The sequence below is a fragment of the Protopterus annectens genome, chromosome 1.part2 (genome assembly GCF_019279795.1).
Source record: "Protopterus annectens isolate FY-2018-M chromosome 1.part2, PAN1.0, whole genome shotgun sequence".
NCBI classification, from domain to species: Eukaryota; Metazoa; Chordata; order Ceratodontiformes; family Protopteridae; genus Protopterus; species Protopterus annectens.
Window position 1 is genome coordinate 731,405,987 of NC_056727.1, and position 17,500 is coordinate 731,423,486.

A 17,500-nucleotide genomic window follows, 5' to 3' on the forward strand; every position below is an offset into this window, starting at 1 on the left:
GCCATAGCTCTTTTGGTTTAGTATTAAAATGGGCCTGTATGAAGCTGGATGCGATGGATCTTCACCCTCTTTAGGTATTACAGCTACCACTGCTTTCTTCCAGGATGTTAGTACTTCTCATCCTCTTAAAATACTGTTAAACCGAACCTTCCAAATCTTATCGTTTTTTTCCTCACCTAGCTTCCAAACTTCCATAGGAATACCATCTATTCCTGAGGACTTTCCTGGAGATCTGTTATACATCGCAACTTTTATCTCATCTCCTCCTATCCTAACCGTTAGTAATTTAGCCTCATCTACCTCTAACCTTGGCATATTTAATTCTTCCATAAACATTTCCATTTGTATCTTTTCTTGGTTTCCATATTTCTCTGCTTTATACAGAGTTTCAATGAATTTCCAAAATATTTTTAATACCTCTACAGGATTGCTTGTTTCCTTCCTTGTTATAGGCTCCCTAAGCTTGGCAACAGCCCCTTCTACTTTCTGTTGCCCGAGTCATTGTGCTAAAAACTTTTCCTGCTCTAGTGTTATCATCAAAAAAACAGCTGCTTAACAGCAATCTTTCTAAACCTGTGCATACTACAGAGGTAATCCCTTATTTTCTGCTTAGCATTCTGCAGTTGATCCTCTTTGTTCTGTGATATTTCCCCATTCTGCAATACTTTAACATTTGTCAGCCCCTCTAAATAATTCTGGTTACTTCTTAACCATAGCTTCCCTTCTTTTATTTCCACCCTATTTTTAAACCCATCTTAATTTTATCTCACACCCTAGCTATAGTTTCAGACGAAATTTCTACACTCTCGAATAGCTCCTGAATAATCTCCACTACCCATTCCTTAAATTCCACTCTTAGGTTCATAGATTAATACTAGGCTAACTGCCCTTGCGAGCCATTTTAAACCTAGCCAATTATCCCTTGTGAGACTCAAACCCTGTACCTTGTGTTTGTAAGGCAAACACCTTAACCATTAGGCCACCCTCCCACCTTGCAACAGATAGGTGGGAAAGTGCCAGTGTCTCATTTCTTATTTCACTACCCCATGTTTATATTTTAGTTATTATTGGCTCATGATCTGAAATGGTTACTGGGTCTGTATCAAGACCTTCAATTAAATGCATATGTTTCTGTAAAATGTAAATTCTGTCTCACCTAGCCCAGTTTTTATTTCTTGGGGAATAATATGTAAATTCACTCCGAATTCCTATTACTGAATTCACATTTTCCATGCCTAATATTTTCATAAATTTCTTCAAAAATCTGCCCTCCTTTGTTATACGTTCCCTTCTGCCCCCCCCCCCCCGACACATCTTCACTGCTGCAAATCAAAGTCCATTCACCACATAACAGTCCCTACTAAAAGTGGATTACTTTTCCCAGAACTTTCTTAAGTTCCATTATAGCAGTTATACGTGGAATATAAATACATGCCAGTGTAATCCTCCTTCCTTGCCTGTAGCCCCTTAGCACTACAACTCTGACATTATTATATGTTTTATCCTCTTCTATCATTATTAGAACTCCTCTTGAAGTTAATATAAGTACTCCTCTTTTCCTTTATCCCAGGTATTCCACTGAATAACCATCCTGCAAACCTCTCTTTATCAAATTCACATGTTCAGTTCTTTCAAAATATGTCTGCTGTGACGTAGCCACTTGCACTCTACATTTTTTAATATAGTTCACAACTCTTTTTTTGTATTTATCTGAGACCATTGACATTTAAAGACATTACAGAAAGCATCACTGTATTAAAAAGTTATTCCCACCTTTCATGTACAACACATTTTTTGTTAAATGTCTAGTTCCAGCTTTTGTGTTACATGCATACTGTGTTTTGCAGGTTGAACTTTTATACAGTAGTTTCTTGTAATATCCATTTGAGCCTATGTCACATATTACAAAACTTTTTGTTTTACTGAAAGCCCTCACACAAACAAAAAACCCAATACCCCCAAAAAATCTATTAGATTAATACTAACACACACAGCGATGTACATCTTCAAATACTGAAGTTTTACCCTCTTAACAGGAACAAATGTCCCAAACTGACAGTCACACTCACAAACTTGAGTTAACCTAAGAGAGAGATTATCCACACTAAGACACAACATGCAGTATGTGCTTCTACTAAATGCTGTTTCTGTTTTATCTTTACAGTTCTCCCAGCTTGGAAAACCCTAATTGCTTTCACAGAACAGTATAGCCTAAGTTTCTGTTTTCTTCCCTAACCCCAGCCAATTATTCTCCACCAGACTGTAACCAATTTCTCTTTATCAGACTGTCTCCATGGAGACATGAGAACCAGACAGTCAATTTCTCCTTATCAGATTGCATCCATGGAGACATGAGAACAAAATACATAATTGCTACTAAGCATACATTCATTTGCTAGAAAAAAGCCTCATAATATTCAATATTCTTTTTCATTTACTTACTTTCTTTTCAAACGTGTTTAGTTCCTTAATCTAGTCATTCCACCATGCAAGAATGAGAAAAGGCTCATTAAATTTTTCTTTTGTCATGCTCTTTTTAACCTGGCATATTTTTTTTTTCTTTTTTACATTACAGTGCCTACAATTCTTAAAACTGAACAAGAAAAAAGAGAAGAAGGGAAAAAGAAAAGAAAAAGGTGCAGCAGCACCGGTTTACAATCCCCATTGCACTTAAAAACAACTGAGGAAACTTTACTTTATACCATGCAAAGAAAAGCATACACCACAAAAATGGTAATATTAAGAAATCTTTACTTACAGGTAACTCTCCCCTCTCTTCCCCTCCCCAAAGCATTTTTCTGAACATTAATGATATTAAGTAGGGCATATGCTTTAGAGGCCCCTACAAGTCCACCAAATTCTTAAAAAGTCCAATACTTCCAGATTTTCTGGTTCTGTCATATTTCCCAAATATAATTACTGCATTGTAATACCACATTAAGTTACTGTCCCTCTCCATCTCCCAAATCCTGTCTCTGTTTAATTTCCAACGCACTCTCAATTCTTCCAATCAACTCTCATGGTCCCTTCCTTCTCTCTAACATTTTCCTTTGAAAGACTGGAAAAGGATTCACAGTTACAGTCTCTCTGTGGTTTTTATTACCAGAACAAGAAGAAGCAGAATGCCCATCCATTTCACAGCTCACTTTTTATTGGACAAACTTTTGTATTTGTAGTTTGTATTTCCTCCTTAGTATGTACTTCATCAAAAAATGACTTTGTCCCTCTAAGGAATAATACCTTGAAGACAGCTTGGTATGGCAGTTTGTATCTTACACCTGTGTCTTGACATTCTCTGAATACGGGAATAAATTTACTCCTCTTCTGCTTAGTGTACAATAAGTAATCATTCTCCACAAACACTCTGCTGTCTCCCACTTTTAATATTTTGTCCTTCTGCCGCAGTTTTGCCAGAATCAAATCCTTCTGCTGGTAGGATTGCATCTTTACTATTAAAGGTCTAGGTTGCTTTCTCATAGCCAGGTTTGGAGTGTACGCATGATGTGCCCTTCCAACTAACAACTCCTGCTGCGGAATACCAGTCCAGTTGCTTATTTGTGCTTTCATAAAATTAATGCAGTCCGTTACTTCCAGCTTCTCTGGCATAGCTGAAGATGTCAGGTTTTCCCTACGTGCTCTTTCCTCTACTTTTATTATTTTTGAAATATCTCTTCCTGAGCAGCCCCATATTCAGCTAGCCATTTCTTCATTTCAACCTCTAATTTTTGCAGCTTTATCACCTCATTTGAATATTTGTTTAAAGCTTCTTCCATTTTTCCAGCCTTTTGTTGTTTCTGTTGCTAGAGTCCATCAGTGTCTTGTTTATTTTAACCAGGTCTGTGAGCAGTTGTTTTATATCTTCCATAGGTTACTGGAAATCATGTCTGGATTTTGCACTGCTTTTTGCATAACAGCAGCAGAACTTTCCTCAGTCAGTGTTTCTTCCTCACTTTTTGTAGCCAATTTTTTTTCCAGATCCTCAGTATTTCTTTTTTCCTGGCATCCAGGCAGTACACTTACTAGTCAGTTACAGAAATTTACCTATAAACACAAAGGTCTACTGGCTTTCTCTGCCGAGTTTCTGTTTTCACATTAGGAGAGCTAGAATTAAGTTATTACTCAATGTGCAGCCATCTTGGAAATCCAAACAACTTGGCATACTGAAAGAAAGTTAGTTCCCTTCTCCTAACTTTAGGGGGAGTCACCCAAATTCACCCAACACACTAGAGATGGCATTGACTAGTAATATGCTCCCATATCTACAAGGACAGATCACACCACATTTTGAGTAGCACACACATATTCGATTTGTTGGCCATTTCTGTAGTCCCACTTGTTGCAATAGGACGCACAGTTCTGCCTCCTGTCCTAGTTAGTGAGCCTTCATCCGTTCGGGAGGGGGTGATGTGAGGAGTAGACTTCTGAACTAGAGTTTAACTACTAAGTCTTGCTGGAAATCATAAGGATTTGCTGCTCTTAGGCTGGCCAGATGTTGTTAAGCACTCCAAACACGTCAATCTAGGAATGGCAGTCCTAGGCTGCACATCCCAAGGTAGTTGTAGGGATACACTTCTGCTACGGAGGTCAAATCCTCATTAGCAAATGAGAGCTGGTGGCATGCAAGCACCTTGCAGCCTTCTCTAAAATGGGAATTTCTGAGCTGGATCTTTGGAAAATACCTGGTCCCCTCATCCATTAGCTTCTCTTGTATATAAACCCCAGAAGCAAGCTTACAAAAATGACTTTGCTGCTAGGCCCCCTTTCTAGCAGTGGTTTAGACCTTCACCTTATCATGTATTCTCCTAAGCATGGCTGAGTTGATGAGCTGGCACCTGTGACACTGCATGCTGTGCACCTGTCCCAAACAGGACAAGCAGTGTTAGGACCAGCCTTTGATTATGAGCGGATAACCAGAAAAACACAAAAGTTATATACAGATTAAGGGGCTAAACGTGGGAACCTTCCAATGACCTATGTTAGGATCAAAGTTCAAACTTAAGAGGGAGAAAAGAAATGGGGAAGTGGGTGGCCATGGTGGTGCAGCTGTTAGTGTTGTCACCTCACAGCAAGAGGTTTTCAGTTTATTCTCATCTGGAGTGCCTTCTGTGTGGAGTCTGCATGTCCTCTCTGCAGTCACGTGGGTTTTCTCCAGGTGCTCCGGTTTCTTCCCACATCCCAAAGACCTGCTGCAGGTGGACTGGACACTCTGAGTGTGTGCATGTGTGTGCCTTCTGTGGAAGGCTGGGCACCGAGCTGGCAACTCGACACCGTAAAACTCCACTGCCAATCATTCTGCAAATCATCGTTCCTCAGTGGCTACCCCTCAAGGGAAAAGCAGACAGGAGGAGGAGGAGAAGATGTTGAGTACACCTGCCTAGTCTGAGCAAATGGCGTCATAGGAGGAACTGGCTAGAGACATGATCTTCTGAATCCAGCAGCTGAAGCCATTTCAGAAATGTATCACGCTGTGACTACTAAGAGAGAAAATCTCAACAGTTACAACTGCATGGGGTCTTTGAAGTCACACACACAATTACTGCTGTAACAAACATAGTTGTTTACAATATTAATGGGCAGACATGTATAAAGTGAACAGAGTCTTCCTCATACACATACAATCAATATAAAATACTATTATCAGAATGCACTACATGAAGTTATCCCAGCAGGTTTCTATATCTAGACAACTTATGTGAAGGTGTAAAACATAACTGATGGCCTATGACATACATAAAAAACAGTATTATTAAGCTACATTAACTAAAAGCAATACATAAAAAAAAATTTTGTATAATCTACATTTCAGCACCGCAATTCTGTCACTGTTCCCTAATGCAGTCTACAGCTAATCAGCTCTGGAAAGTATACCTTTAGAAGTTCTAATCCATAAATTTTGTGCTACACCAAAAGCTAAGCAGTCACCTGAATGAGCATCTTGTAACATTTTATGTCTTCCTTTTAGCATTCACAAACTGCTTCTTTTTATTTCAGAATGTCCTTACCTGTACAGTTTCTGCAGATCATGGGCTAAAACGCTGATATCCACATATTTACTTCGGCAGTTGCTCAAGTACTAAAAGGCAGAAAATGTATTAAAAATAAATTCATACTGGCTGAAACTCTAAAATACTGTTACTACTTTCTCTCAGTGAGCAAAGCTCAAAATTACTTTAAGCAATTTTTAACATCTTGCTCTGACATTAGTCAAATAATAAGCAGCGGTTGCCAAGGACCTCTAAGAAAGGTTACCTGAAGAGACATTTAGGTGGTACCACATGATGAAATCTTGCACATGTAAATGAAGTAGGAAGTAGCCTACACCAGTGGAATAAAGGGGTAGTGCTCTATGTCCCAGGTGACTAGAATTTCAGGAGTGGATTTGGTATTTGAAGATGCAGGCTGATTTGTTGACCCAACCTCTGCTGGAATGAGAAGTTGTGTCAGGATGTGAGGAGTCAATGCAGGAAGGATGCTGGCATGAGTGGACAACAGAGTAAAGTTGGCCCTTTTTGGAACATATGGAGGAAGATGCATTTCTTGCCAAAAGGACATATACACTCCCTGCAGTAACTCAAGTGTTCAAGTTACCACTGGTCGAGGTGTTGTGCCATTCATAATGAAATGCCCTCATAGCTGGGATATTGGCCTGGACACAAGCAATGCCAATGCTTTCCTGTATGATAGCCACCTCAGAAAACTCTCTCAGCAGTGGACATGGGGACTCCTCCCCACTGGGGAACGAATGGGAATCCCAAAGGAGGAGGCTTGATAGCTGGCAGGTGGGGGGTACACAATAAAATAAAGAAGAAAACTACCTTTAACAATACATATTTGAATACTAAAAATTTAACTTGTTATGAACAACAATATATTAAAAGAACTGATTAATTCTACCAAGTCAACTTAGGGGCAGTTTTCAACTTCATTTCACGCACAGACCCTAGCATTATATTCATAAATGGCATCTCTTTTTTATATTCCTTTTTTATCGGACTCTACTATTAAATATATAAACGTATATGCATATATTTATTTATATCTATTTATTTGCATTATATATATATATATATATATATATATATATATATATATATATATATACACACACATATATACACACACACACACACACACACACACACACACACACATATAAATGTATATAAAGACAGACATAACCTTGGACCAAGGAAATGTAGTTTTCCAGGTAGTACATACTTTCCTTACAGAAGAACAAATCAACAAAAAAGGAAAACATGTATGTATGTCTGTGTTGGTTTGCTTTGTTTCGTTGAATTTCATTTCACCCCATTCACTTCATTGAAAACTCAAAATACTGAAAACTCATTTCACTGAACTGCAGTTAGTATATATGGCACTGTGTAGAGTACTGTAAGGCAAGTAAAAGGTAAATGGCCTTTTCCCCACTGTAGTGCGATCCTGGAGTTAGTATATATAGTTAGAGGGTGTGGGGGGCACAACCCCCCACATTGGTAGGTGCGGTGGGTGTAGCCCCTACAATTAGTTTGATTATATATTGTCTTCTAGACATAGTTAATCATTGGTGTTGCAACTATGCATGTCTACTGTTTAAAATGTACTGTTTTGAAGTTTTTGGTAAAATACAATATAAAGCAAACAGGGGGGGGGTATGCCCCCCCCAACTATATATACTAACTCCAGGATCGCACTACAGTGGGGAAAAGGACATATACCTTTTACTTGCCTTACAGTACTCTACACAGTGCTATATATACTAAGTTCAGTTCAGTGAAATGAGTTTTCAGTGAAGGGGTCAGGGTGAAATGAAATTCAGTGAAATTAGATTCAACGAAACAAAGTAGACCCGTGTGTGTGTGTGTGTGTGTGTGTGTGTGTATGTATATATATATATCACGCACATATATATATATATATATATATATATATATATATATACACACACACACACACACACACACACACACACACACACACACACACACACACACACTGTAAATGCATCTATGCATAAATACATATATACATACACATATGTACACACATGTACATATGTGTGTGTAGGGTCTGTATCATATCGAACAACCTATTCAACGAATGCCTCTTCATCTAACTTTATTTGTCAAAAGCTCACTCCAAATAATGTTCTGAGGTAAAATTTTCCTAGAGAAAATAACTACTAGGCTAACTACTGATCACACACAAAAAAAAAAAAAAATAAAAATTAACCCCCACAACCCACACTCCCTAACTAAATATACCAACTCCGAGACTGCACTACAGTGGGAAAAAAAGCAAATTCCCAATGATGGCCCACTGTTTTTACCCTGGGAAACAGTGCGACAGATAGAGCTTTTGACAAATAAAGTTCAATGAAGGCATTCGCTGAATAGGTCATTCAAAGATGTGATATACACCCGTGTGTGTGTGTGTGTGTGTGTGTGTGTGTGTGCATATATATATATATATATATATATATATATATATATATATATATATATATATATATATATATATATACACATACATATACGCACACACATGCAAGTGATACACCAAGCATTACTGCCTAAATAAGCAAGAGCAATAAAAAAGTCAGCCATTTCAGTGAACACCTGAAACTCTACAGCTGCAAAGCATTTCATAGTATGAGTTTTCCTAGTTCCAATTTCTGAGAACAACCACCTACAAAACGAGGTTGTTTCTGCCCTACAGTGAATCAGTCCCAAAACATACACTACAATAAAAATGCAGGAAAAATTTAAATCCATATTTCTGCTTACAATCTAACCTTGTATAAAGCTTGATCAAACTAGATATTAAAAGCGTAAGGTATAGCACTTGTTATTTAAACCGCATACTAAAAGATTTGGATACAGTTTCTTGATAACATGACTTTATATTATGTATTCATTTTGTAACCAGACTTTGACAAAGGGCATAACAAATGTGACAATCAAGTTAAAAATGGATCCAACTGATTTTTTTTAAATGCCGGACAGGTAATTCCTTTACACTCATCAGTGCTCAGTTCACTTAAATAAAAGCAGTAAAAGGTGCAGATGCCAAATATAGAGGAAACAGAGACCAGATTACACAATCTGCTCAGACAACACTGGAACCTTTGCACAGTATGATCCTATAAAGAAGTTGATATGCTGACAGAACTTTCATTACTAATACTTCAAACAATATGCACGCAGGTAACAGAACAAAAAAGGTAGTGATGACCTACCCAATCCCAGAACTTCAAAGATTCCCTCCACAACCTGTAGGTGCCCATTTCCCTCATCTGTTTTTGTACAAAACCACTACTGCATGTTTGTAAACAAAAAACTCTGTCCTCCAGAGCCAGCAGAACAGCCCTCGTTTCCAATGCAACCTGCTCCACTGCATGGCCACAGGTTTTGAGCCAAGGTGCCTGCTAAAATGGTCTCCCCTCAGCCCCACAATAGCATTGGTCATAAGCTGTGCTACAACTTAATCCTACAGGTGAGACTCTGCTACAGAGCTTCCTTGCAGGTTTTGGACAACTTGCTTGCAGCAGACTGGTCAAGAGGATTCTGAGTCCACTAAAATTTCAAGTTCTACTGCAACACTCTCGTAGGTAGGTATGCTTACTTGAAACACAGGAATCATGGATGCCACGTATCCCAAGAGCCATAGTTCCTCTCCTGGCACTGCAGTATACACTGTCAGAAGTACTGATGTCTACCGACAGTCTCTGAATCGGCACATGAGAAGGAAGTCATTCATGGCCCATATGTCTAGATGATGCTCCCCATGGTCAGGATAACAGAGATGTGGTGGACTACTGCAACATGAGTTCATTCAGTGTAACCCTGATACTTTTTAGATCAGACAGACTGTCCAGTCTTGCCTGGGTGACCATGGGTGGCAAACAGTCAATCATCCAAGTAAGGTAAAAACTCAGAAGGATGCTGTCCAGCAGTTTGTACAAAGAATTAATGCTAGGAGCTATTAATGCTATTAGCAAATAGCTATTAATGAGCTACTTCCTGTGGTGCAAGGTTCAATACCCTCAGCTTACTGCGAGGCCTTGAGCAAGTCTCTTAACCAGACAATACTTTGGGAATGTGGGTTCTGCTCACTAATGGTCACCTGGACTGCATGTCATCTTAAGCATCTGTGGTATGTGTAGGTATTCCAAAACCTCAGATATACATTTGATAAAGTCACTGGAGACTGGAGACTGAAGACAGGCTAAAAAGAAAGAGATCAGAATTGCAAGTGATTGACTCCATTTCAAACAAGCTGGAGCTGCTGACAATTTCCCGCCAACTTGTGACTATGAAGAATTGTATTCTAGAGGATAAAGAAACTTGGACAATTGATATCCAAAGCTCGTCTTTCTTGGTTTGTAAGTTTCTGTAAAAAGCTGGAACAGCAATCGGTTTTTCGTAGGTCTCCTGAAGCAACCTGAATAATCGGCTTTTGGAGATTTTACACAGTATGACAGATGGTCACCTTCTGTTATGAGGTGAAAGGAATGAAGAATAAACTTTTTTGGGACTGGGAGAATTCAAAGCACAACCTCCTATCACTATCTTCCTTACCTTGGCATAGTCAGTAATGCAGAACCACTGTACAGAAAGAACAATGATCTTGCTTCAAAGAAGTTAAAAAGAGAGTCAGAGACCCTAAAACACTGACAACAGTCCTGTATAGAGGGTCCAGATGTTTCCTTGAAAGCATCAAAGACCCCATTTTCTAAATTACAACCTGAACTGTGGCCTAGTGGTATTTGATATCCTGAGGGCTATTGCTGCTGAGCCTTCTGCTGTGGTTTCTTGTGTGACAAAGATTTGTACTGGCAGCAATGAGACTTCAAAAGGTTAGCTGAAGCTGGTAGAAGGAAATCCCATAGTAGAAAGGCATGCCCTCTTCTTTCTCATGGCTTTGATACAATTTGTCATTTTCTAGCCAAAAATAGCAAGGATCCCTTAAAGAAGGAATCCCAAAAGACACAAAGATTTCTTCAGCAATGGACATCAAACACAACCAGAATTGCTGACACACTACAACCAAATCTTGCCACTTGTAAGCAGACAGTGGGCACTAAAGCCACCCATCTTTAGCTACTGCCTTTCAGAGTCAGATATGGCCTCTACACTTTGTGTTTTTGTCTAACAAATTACCAAACACACATTCTATATTTTCTGGGAATTCAGTATCCTCACTGAAAGAGAAAAAAAATGCAAATGCCACTTTCACTAAATGGTCCAAGGGTGGACTGCCTGAATCTGACGTATGCAACTTCATCTTAGTGCCACTACTGCCACCGTCTTGTCAGGGTGGGCAGTCTTGACTAAAAAGCATGCTCACTCTTTGACATGGCAAAAGATTATTGTGGCCTTGACGGTAAAAGGCTACTGTGTCCAAGCCAGTACAACTCAAAATCTCCATATCTTAAAAGTATCCAGCACTGATGGGGACGGGGATGCAGATGCCTCTTATTTAGGGACGGCTTTTCTTTTCTTTCCTAACTAATCAGACTCTGTAGATGACTGAAAGACTGTTTTAATATGAACAAAGGAAGAGTGGAAGTTAGATATGCAGTCTGTCAGAATCCAGAGACAAGAGACCGTTTGAACGTATTTCCAAAGCTATAACACCCAAGGATGAATGGAACCTGGGTGGGTCAAGCAGGCACATAATGCTGTATCAGTGTCTCAGGAGAAAGATAATCATAGATAGAAGCAAGGCTATTATCTGAGACATTGGCTACTGAGGCACAGAATTCGGCATCAAAAGGGCTAGCACTGGATGGGACAATAGTCTAAATGCAAAGGATGCCAGGAAAAGGGGTGCCGATATCGGGTAGGCTGTTGTTGAAGAAGCTGCCAAAGGTGATGAAGACACTACAGCTTCCTATCCAGTTTGGTGTTCAGTGAGCTGGAATCAGAGTACAAATTGTTGAATCTCTATGAGAACCTGATGTGGGCTGGCAGACGCTTGACCATACGTTGCATCATCATCAACTCTTTTTTTTCCCCATTTTTTATAATGGGTTGGGATGTTGGGTCTACTATCGCCATCTCTCTTGATTCAATGCCACTCTCCTACCTTCTTCGGCAGTCATGCCTGACTTTGGCAGGTCTTCTCTCACACAATCCATCCATCTCTTTACTGGATGCTCACATTTCCTCTTGAATTCTTCCTGTCTGTTTCAAACCTTCTTCACAAGATTGTGTTCTGCTTTTCTGTACGTGCGCCCAAACCACTGCAAGCTGTTGTCTTTGACCTTCTCTGCAATTGGAGATGCTATGGCTTCTGCTCTGATGTCCTCATTCAGTCACCAGTCCCACTGTATACATCCTACCACCCACCTCCGGCACTTCATCTCCATCACCTCTTGCTTCCTCAACTGCTCTGTCTTTAAATCCCAGGTTTCTGCACTATACAGAAGTACTGGTCACATCACTGTTTTGTACACCTTTTCAGGATCTTTTTATTAAACCATCACTTATGACATAGGCAATCATACATTTATATAAATGGAAACAAACCTTACTGGCATAGTCTTAGCTACAAGCATTTTACATCACAGACCATACGAACATAATTTTAGTTGCAAACATTATACATCACTTATAATCTACCCAGTCATTGTCAGTCAAACATTACATAGCTCATTCAAATCCTGCCTTCTTCTAAACCTCATTCCTTGCCTGTATGTATTGTTACCACAGTTCCCATTTCATCCTAAGTAATGTGCTCCTACCCTTTTCTAAAGATCCCAATTTCAGTTGCTTTACCTCTGTTACTATATTCATTACTTCTAGTAAAGTAGGTTTAGACTGAGTTCCAATCTAGTAACTGCTTTTTGGCAGCCATCATAATTAGACACAGCAAGAACCTACTGCATCTAGGTAATTCCAATTCTGTATCATAGTTCAGAAAATAATTTTCCTAGTTACACCAATTTGCTCACCCAGTATCTCTGATAGAATAGTCTGCATGGAATCTTTAAAGTCTGCCAACTCATTATACTCCCAGAAAATATGTTCCCAAGTACCTATTTCTTCACCCATCACACCTCCAACATTTGCTATAGACCGGAAGAAAAATTCTCTGGAGTCTACTTGTTCCTTGAGCTTCCCCCCCTATTTTATCATCATCCCTTTCCACTTTGAGTTACATATCTATGTAACCATTTACAAGCAAGAATCCTAAATCTTCTCAATTTTGTTGCATATTTGGAAGACAAATATAGATCCTCCATTGTTTCCTTGTGAATTGCTTATTCAGTCTTTTCCCAATCCTTTCAAACCTCCTCTGACTGATTCTTAAAGTTATCATGCAATATTTTGTATGCTCTATTAATTATTCCTTTTTTAATAGCAGCTTCTATTCCAGATTCTACTAAAAACTCTACCAGTGCTCATCTTTCATTTAGGACCCCCCCTATTTCCTTCTCTTTGCCTATACTCTTGATATCAATCCTTGTTAGGGAAGGCAATCTCTAACCTGCAGTCCAAATAAATTCTTGGCCTCTTCACATTCCGTTACCTTTCCCTTTCTACTTATTTGCTCCCAATACCTTTGTTTCTTTGCCAGTTTTCTTCACTAAATTCCAGCCCCCTCTTGCCTATTACCTGCATCCCTAACCACAGTCATCTCTATCGGCAGAATCTCTTTTCTCAATTTTCGTGCAGGTTTAGTTCTAATACTCCCTGCTATTTTATGAATATAATACTCTGTATGATTTTTGTTATTCTCCTTAATAGTCTGCATTCAAAATCCCAATCTGTCCATATTTCTTGAGCTCCCCCCCTTATCATCATCATCATCATCATTCCTTTCCACTTTGAATTATAGTTTAAGTAACTGTTTTCTGATAATAACTCCAGAACAGAAAACCTTTTAGCACAGCGGTTCAGGCAACAGAAAGCAGAATGGGTTGTCGCCAAGCATAGGGAGCCTATAATAACAAAAATAATCAGAGATCCTGTAGAGGTATTAGAAATATTTCAAAGATTTCATGAAAATATGTATAAAGCAGAAAAATGTGGAAATCAAGACAAAGTACAAATGAAAATATTTATGGAAGAATTCAGTATACCAAGGTTAGAGGCAGATGAGGCCCAATTTCTAACAGGATGTATAACAAATCTACAGCAAAGCCTCCCGGAAGAGATTATATTCCTGTGGAAGCTTGTAAGTTGGGAGGGAAGAAAGTGGTAAAGATTTGGAAGGGTTTGCTTAACACTCTACTGTCTCCAACTTTTAGTACTTTGTCCTTCTACTACAGTTTGTCAGAATCAACTCTTTTTTGCAGAGAGGACTACATCTTTAGTATTAGAGCTCTTGGCTGCTTTCTCATGCCCAGGTTTGGAGCATGCACATGATGTGCCCTTACAATTAACAACTCCTGCTGTGGGATGCCAGTCTAATTGCTAATTTGTGCTTTCATAAAATTAATGCACAGTCATTCCAGTTCTCTGGTACAGCAGAAAATCTCAGGTGCTCTCTATGTGCTCTGTCCTCTAATTATACAATTTTTGAAACATCTCTTTGAGCAGTCTCATACTTAGCCAGCCTTTTCTTCATTTCAATCTCTGATTTTTACAGTTTTATCAGCTCATCTGAATATGTTTAAAGATTTTTCCCAGCCTTTTGTTATTCAAGTTGATATACTGCTTCAGTGTTTCATTTATTTTAATCCACTCTGAGCACATTTACCTTATTTTTTTTCCTCTAAATTATTGGAAACCATGCCTTGTACCAAAGTTGGAACCTGATGTGCTTTTTCCTGAACAGCTACAGGATTCTTCCCAGTCAATGTTTTCTTCTCAACTTCTGTGGTGGATTTCCTTTCAGGTTCTCTAATTTTTTTATTTGCTGGCATTCGGGCAGTGTACTTACTATCTGCAATACCCTAAATTTAAAAGTGTGGTCTATCTACAGTGAGAATACAACAAGGATTGAATTTCAAAACAGTATTGTTTTTTTTTTTATAAATGTTTTGTGAACGATGTTTTCTTTTTATGGACAGGTGAAATAGAAGCCCTATAGATTTGTTGATTATTTAACTCATACCACTGATTTTTTACAATTTGAACTAAAGTACTCCTGTGAAAATATAGATTTTTTTAGATGCAAGTTTTACATGTGTTGAAAATCTGTTATATACAGCTATTCATAGAAAAAATGTGCAGACCACAAGATATGTGCACGCAAACAGTATGCACCCTACATATATTTATAATGGCATAGTTAAAAGCCAATTTTTAGAGCCATTAGGCTCAATACTTTAGATGAGAACTTTGTTAAAGAGATGGAGAACATGGCAGCAGATTTTATAGACAGAGGGTTTTCTTCTTTCGGCTGCTCCCGTTAGGGGTCGCCACAGCAGATCAACTGTTTCCATTTCTTCCTGTCCTCTGCATCTTGCTCTGTCACACCAACCACCTGCATGTCCTCTCTCACCACATCCATAAACCTTATCTTGGGCCTTCCTCTTTTCCTGTTACTTGGAAGCTTCATCCTTAGCATCTTTTTCCCAATATACTCTGCATCCCTCCTCTGTACATGTCCAAACCAACGTAATCTTGGCTCTCTAGCTTTGTCTCCAAACCTTCCAACCTGGGCTGACCCTCTAATATACTTATTCCTAATCCTGTCCATCCTCGTCACACCCAGTGCAAATCTTAACATCTTTAACTCTGCCACATCAAGCTCTGACTCCTGCCTTTCTGTCAATGCCACTGTCTCCAACCCATATAACATAGCTGGTCTCACTACCCTCTTGTAGACCTTTCCTTTCACTCTTACTGGTACTCGTCTGTCACAAATCACTCCTGACACTCTTTTCCACCCACTCCATCCTTCCTGTACTCTCTTCTTCCCCTCTTCCACACTCACCATTACTTTGAACTGTTGATCCCAAATACTTAAACTCATTCACCTTCGCCACCTCTACTCCCTGCATCCTCACCATTCCTCTATCCTCCCTCTCATTCACACACATATATTCTGTCTTAGTCCTACTGACCTTCATTCCTCTTCTCTCTAGAGCATATCTCCACCTCTCCAGGGTCTCCTCCACCTGTTCCCTACTCTCACTACAGATCACAATGTCATCTGCAAACATCATAGTCCACGGGGAATCCTGTCTGATCTCGTCTGTCAACCTGTCCATCACCATTGACTCAAAAATGATAGAAGACACTATGAAAGTGGTGAGCTCTGTGTGTTCTACAACCAGTAAATCATACATATTTGGCAACAAGTATAATTATAAGGGGGATGTTAATAATAATATAAATAAGAAATGGTTCCTAGATTATATAACTAAATATAATAGACATACATCTAGCATTAAAAGCCATAGTGGAAAGGAATTAGGCAACTCTTACATCAGATAATGACTTAAAATAAAATTTTAACTGATAGACCTATTTTTGTGTATAAGAAACAAAGAAATTTGAAACAAATGTTATGCTATAAAAAGTCATAAGAAAAGGTCATGTTTAGATATGGGAAAATCCACTAACCAAAATACACTAACCCATGTTTTAACTGTAGTTTCTGCAGATTTATAAATACAGACAGGTGTTTTATCCATCCTATAACTCAAAAAAAAAAAAATTATTTGACACTTTTGCCACCTGTAATTCAGAAATGTAATTGATCTAGTTAACTGTGTAAAATATCCATGCTTCTATATACGGAAAGCCACCCAAAGGATGAAACATAGAATATCCTCCCATTTCTCTGAAATACATAGGAAGATAGGTACCAATGCTTTATTTAAACATCAACAATTAGGTGAGGACTACACTTTTAAATTTAGGGTATTACAGATAGCCAGTATATAACATAGAGGTGGACATATAGTGAATGGAACTGAACTGGCTGAGTACAGGTGGATTAATTACTTTAGAGCTGATACAATGAACAGCCTTAAGCCCATTTTAAAAGAAAAATATTATACTATATAATATTTTTCTGTATCTATCATCTCATAGAGCTCTTGGGGTTATCTATTGTTATTCTAATTGCGTACTCAGGTGATTTTAAATAATATTTTATCATATTTTGTTTTAATATTCTTTGTCGTGAACCGCAAGTATAGCATAGTTAGTATTAATTATTCAATTATTTAATTATGATGTTATTTGATTTGATAGGCTACCAGCATTATTTTAAATGATATTTAAGATATATGTGTGAAATAAAAGTTTTACGTGCATTGAGAAAGAGTTTTCTTGGCTCGAAAGCTGTATGTTTTTTCTTATTTTTGCTTCAATAAAGAGTAACATGATGTTTCAGATCCTTGCTGTTTTTTGATGGCCATCGCTTCGAAGTAATTTTGTCCTTTTGATTTCATCTGACTATTGCCTTCTGCACACACTTAAATAATTTGCTGCCAAATGTGAAGTAAAAGGAATGAAAATCAACACTTCAAATCTGAAGACAAAAGTGCGCTCTCGCTCTCAGGAAAAAAGTAGACTAATCTTCTCAAATGGTGGCT

At 38.5% G+C, this 17,500-nt stretch overlaps 1 protein-coding gene across 2 annotated transcripts in view; it reads right to left on the minus strand.

Moving 5' to 3' along the window:
• The window catches only part of NVL (nuclear VCP like), a 1,985,423-nt gene that overhangs the window by 1,962,207 nt on the left and 5,716 nt on the right, over positions 1-17,500 (minus strand). Inside the window, exon 2 of one of the 2 annotated variants that reach the window (XM_044058752.1) lies at positions 6,003-6,073. The exons of the other annotated variant lie outside the window; for it this stretch is intronic. Within the exon in view, the coding sequence (XP_043914687.1) occupies positions 6,003-6,073 (71 nt within the window). The remainder of the gene's footprint in view (positions 1-6,002; positions 6,074-17,500) is intronic. 2 annotated transcript variants of the gene reach the window in all.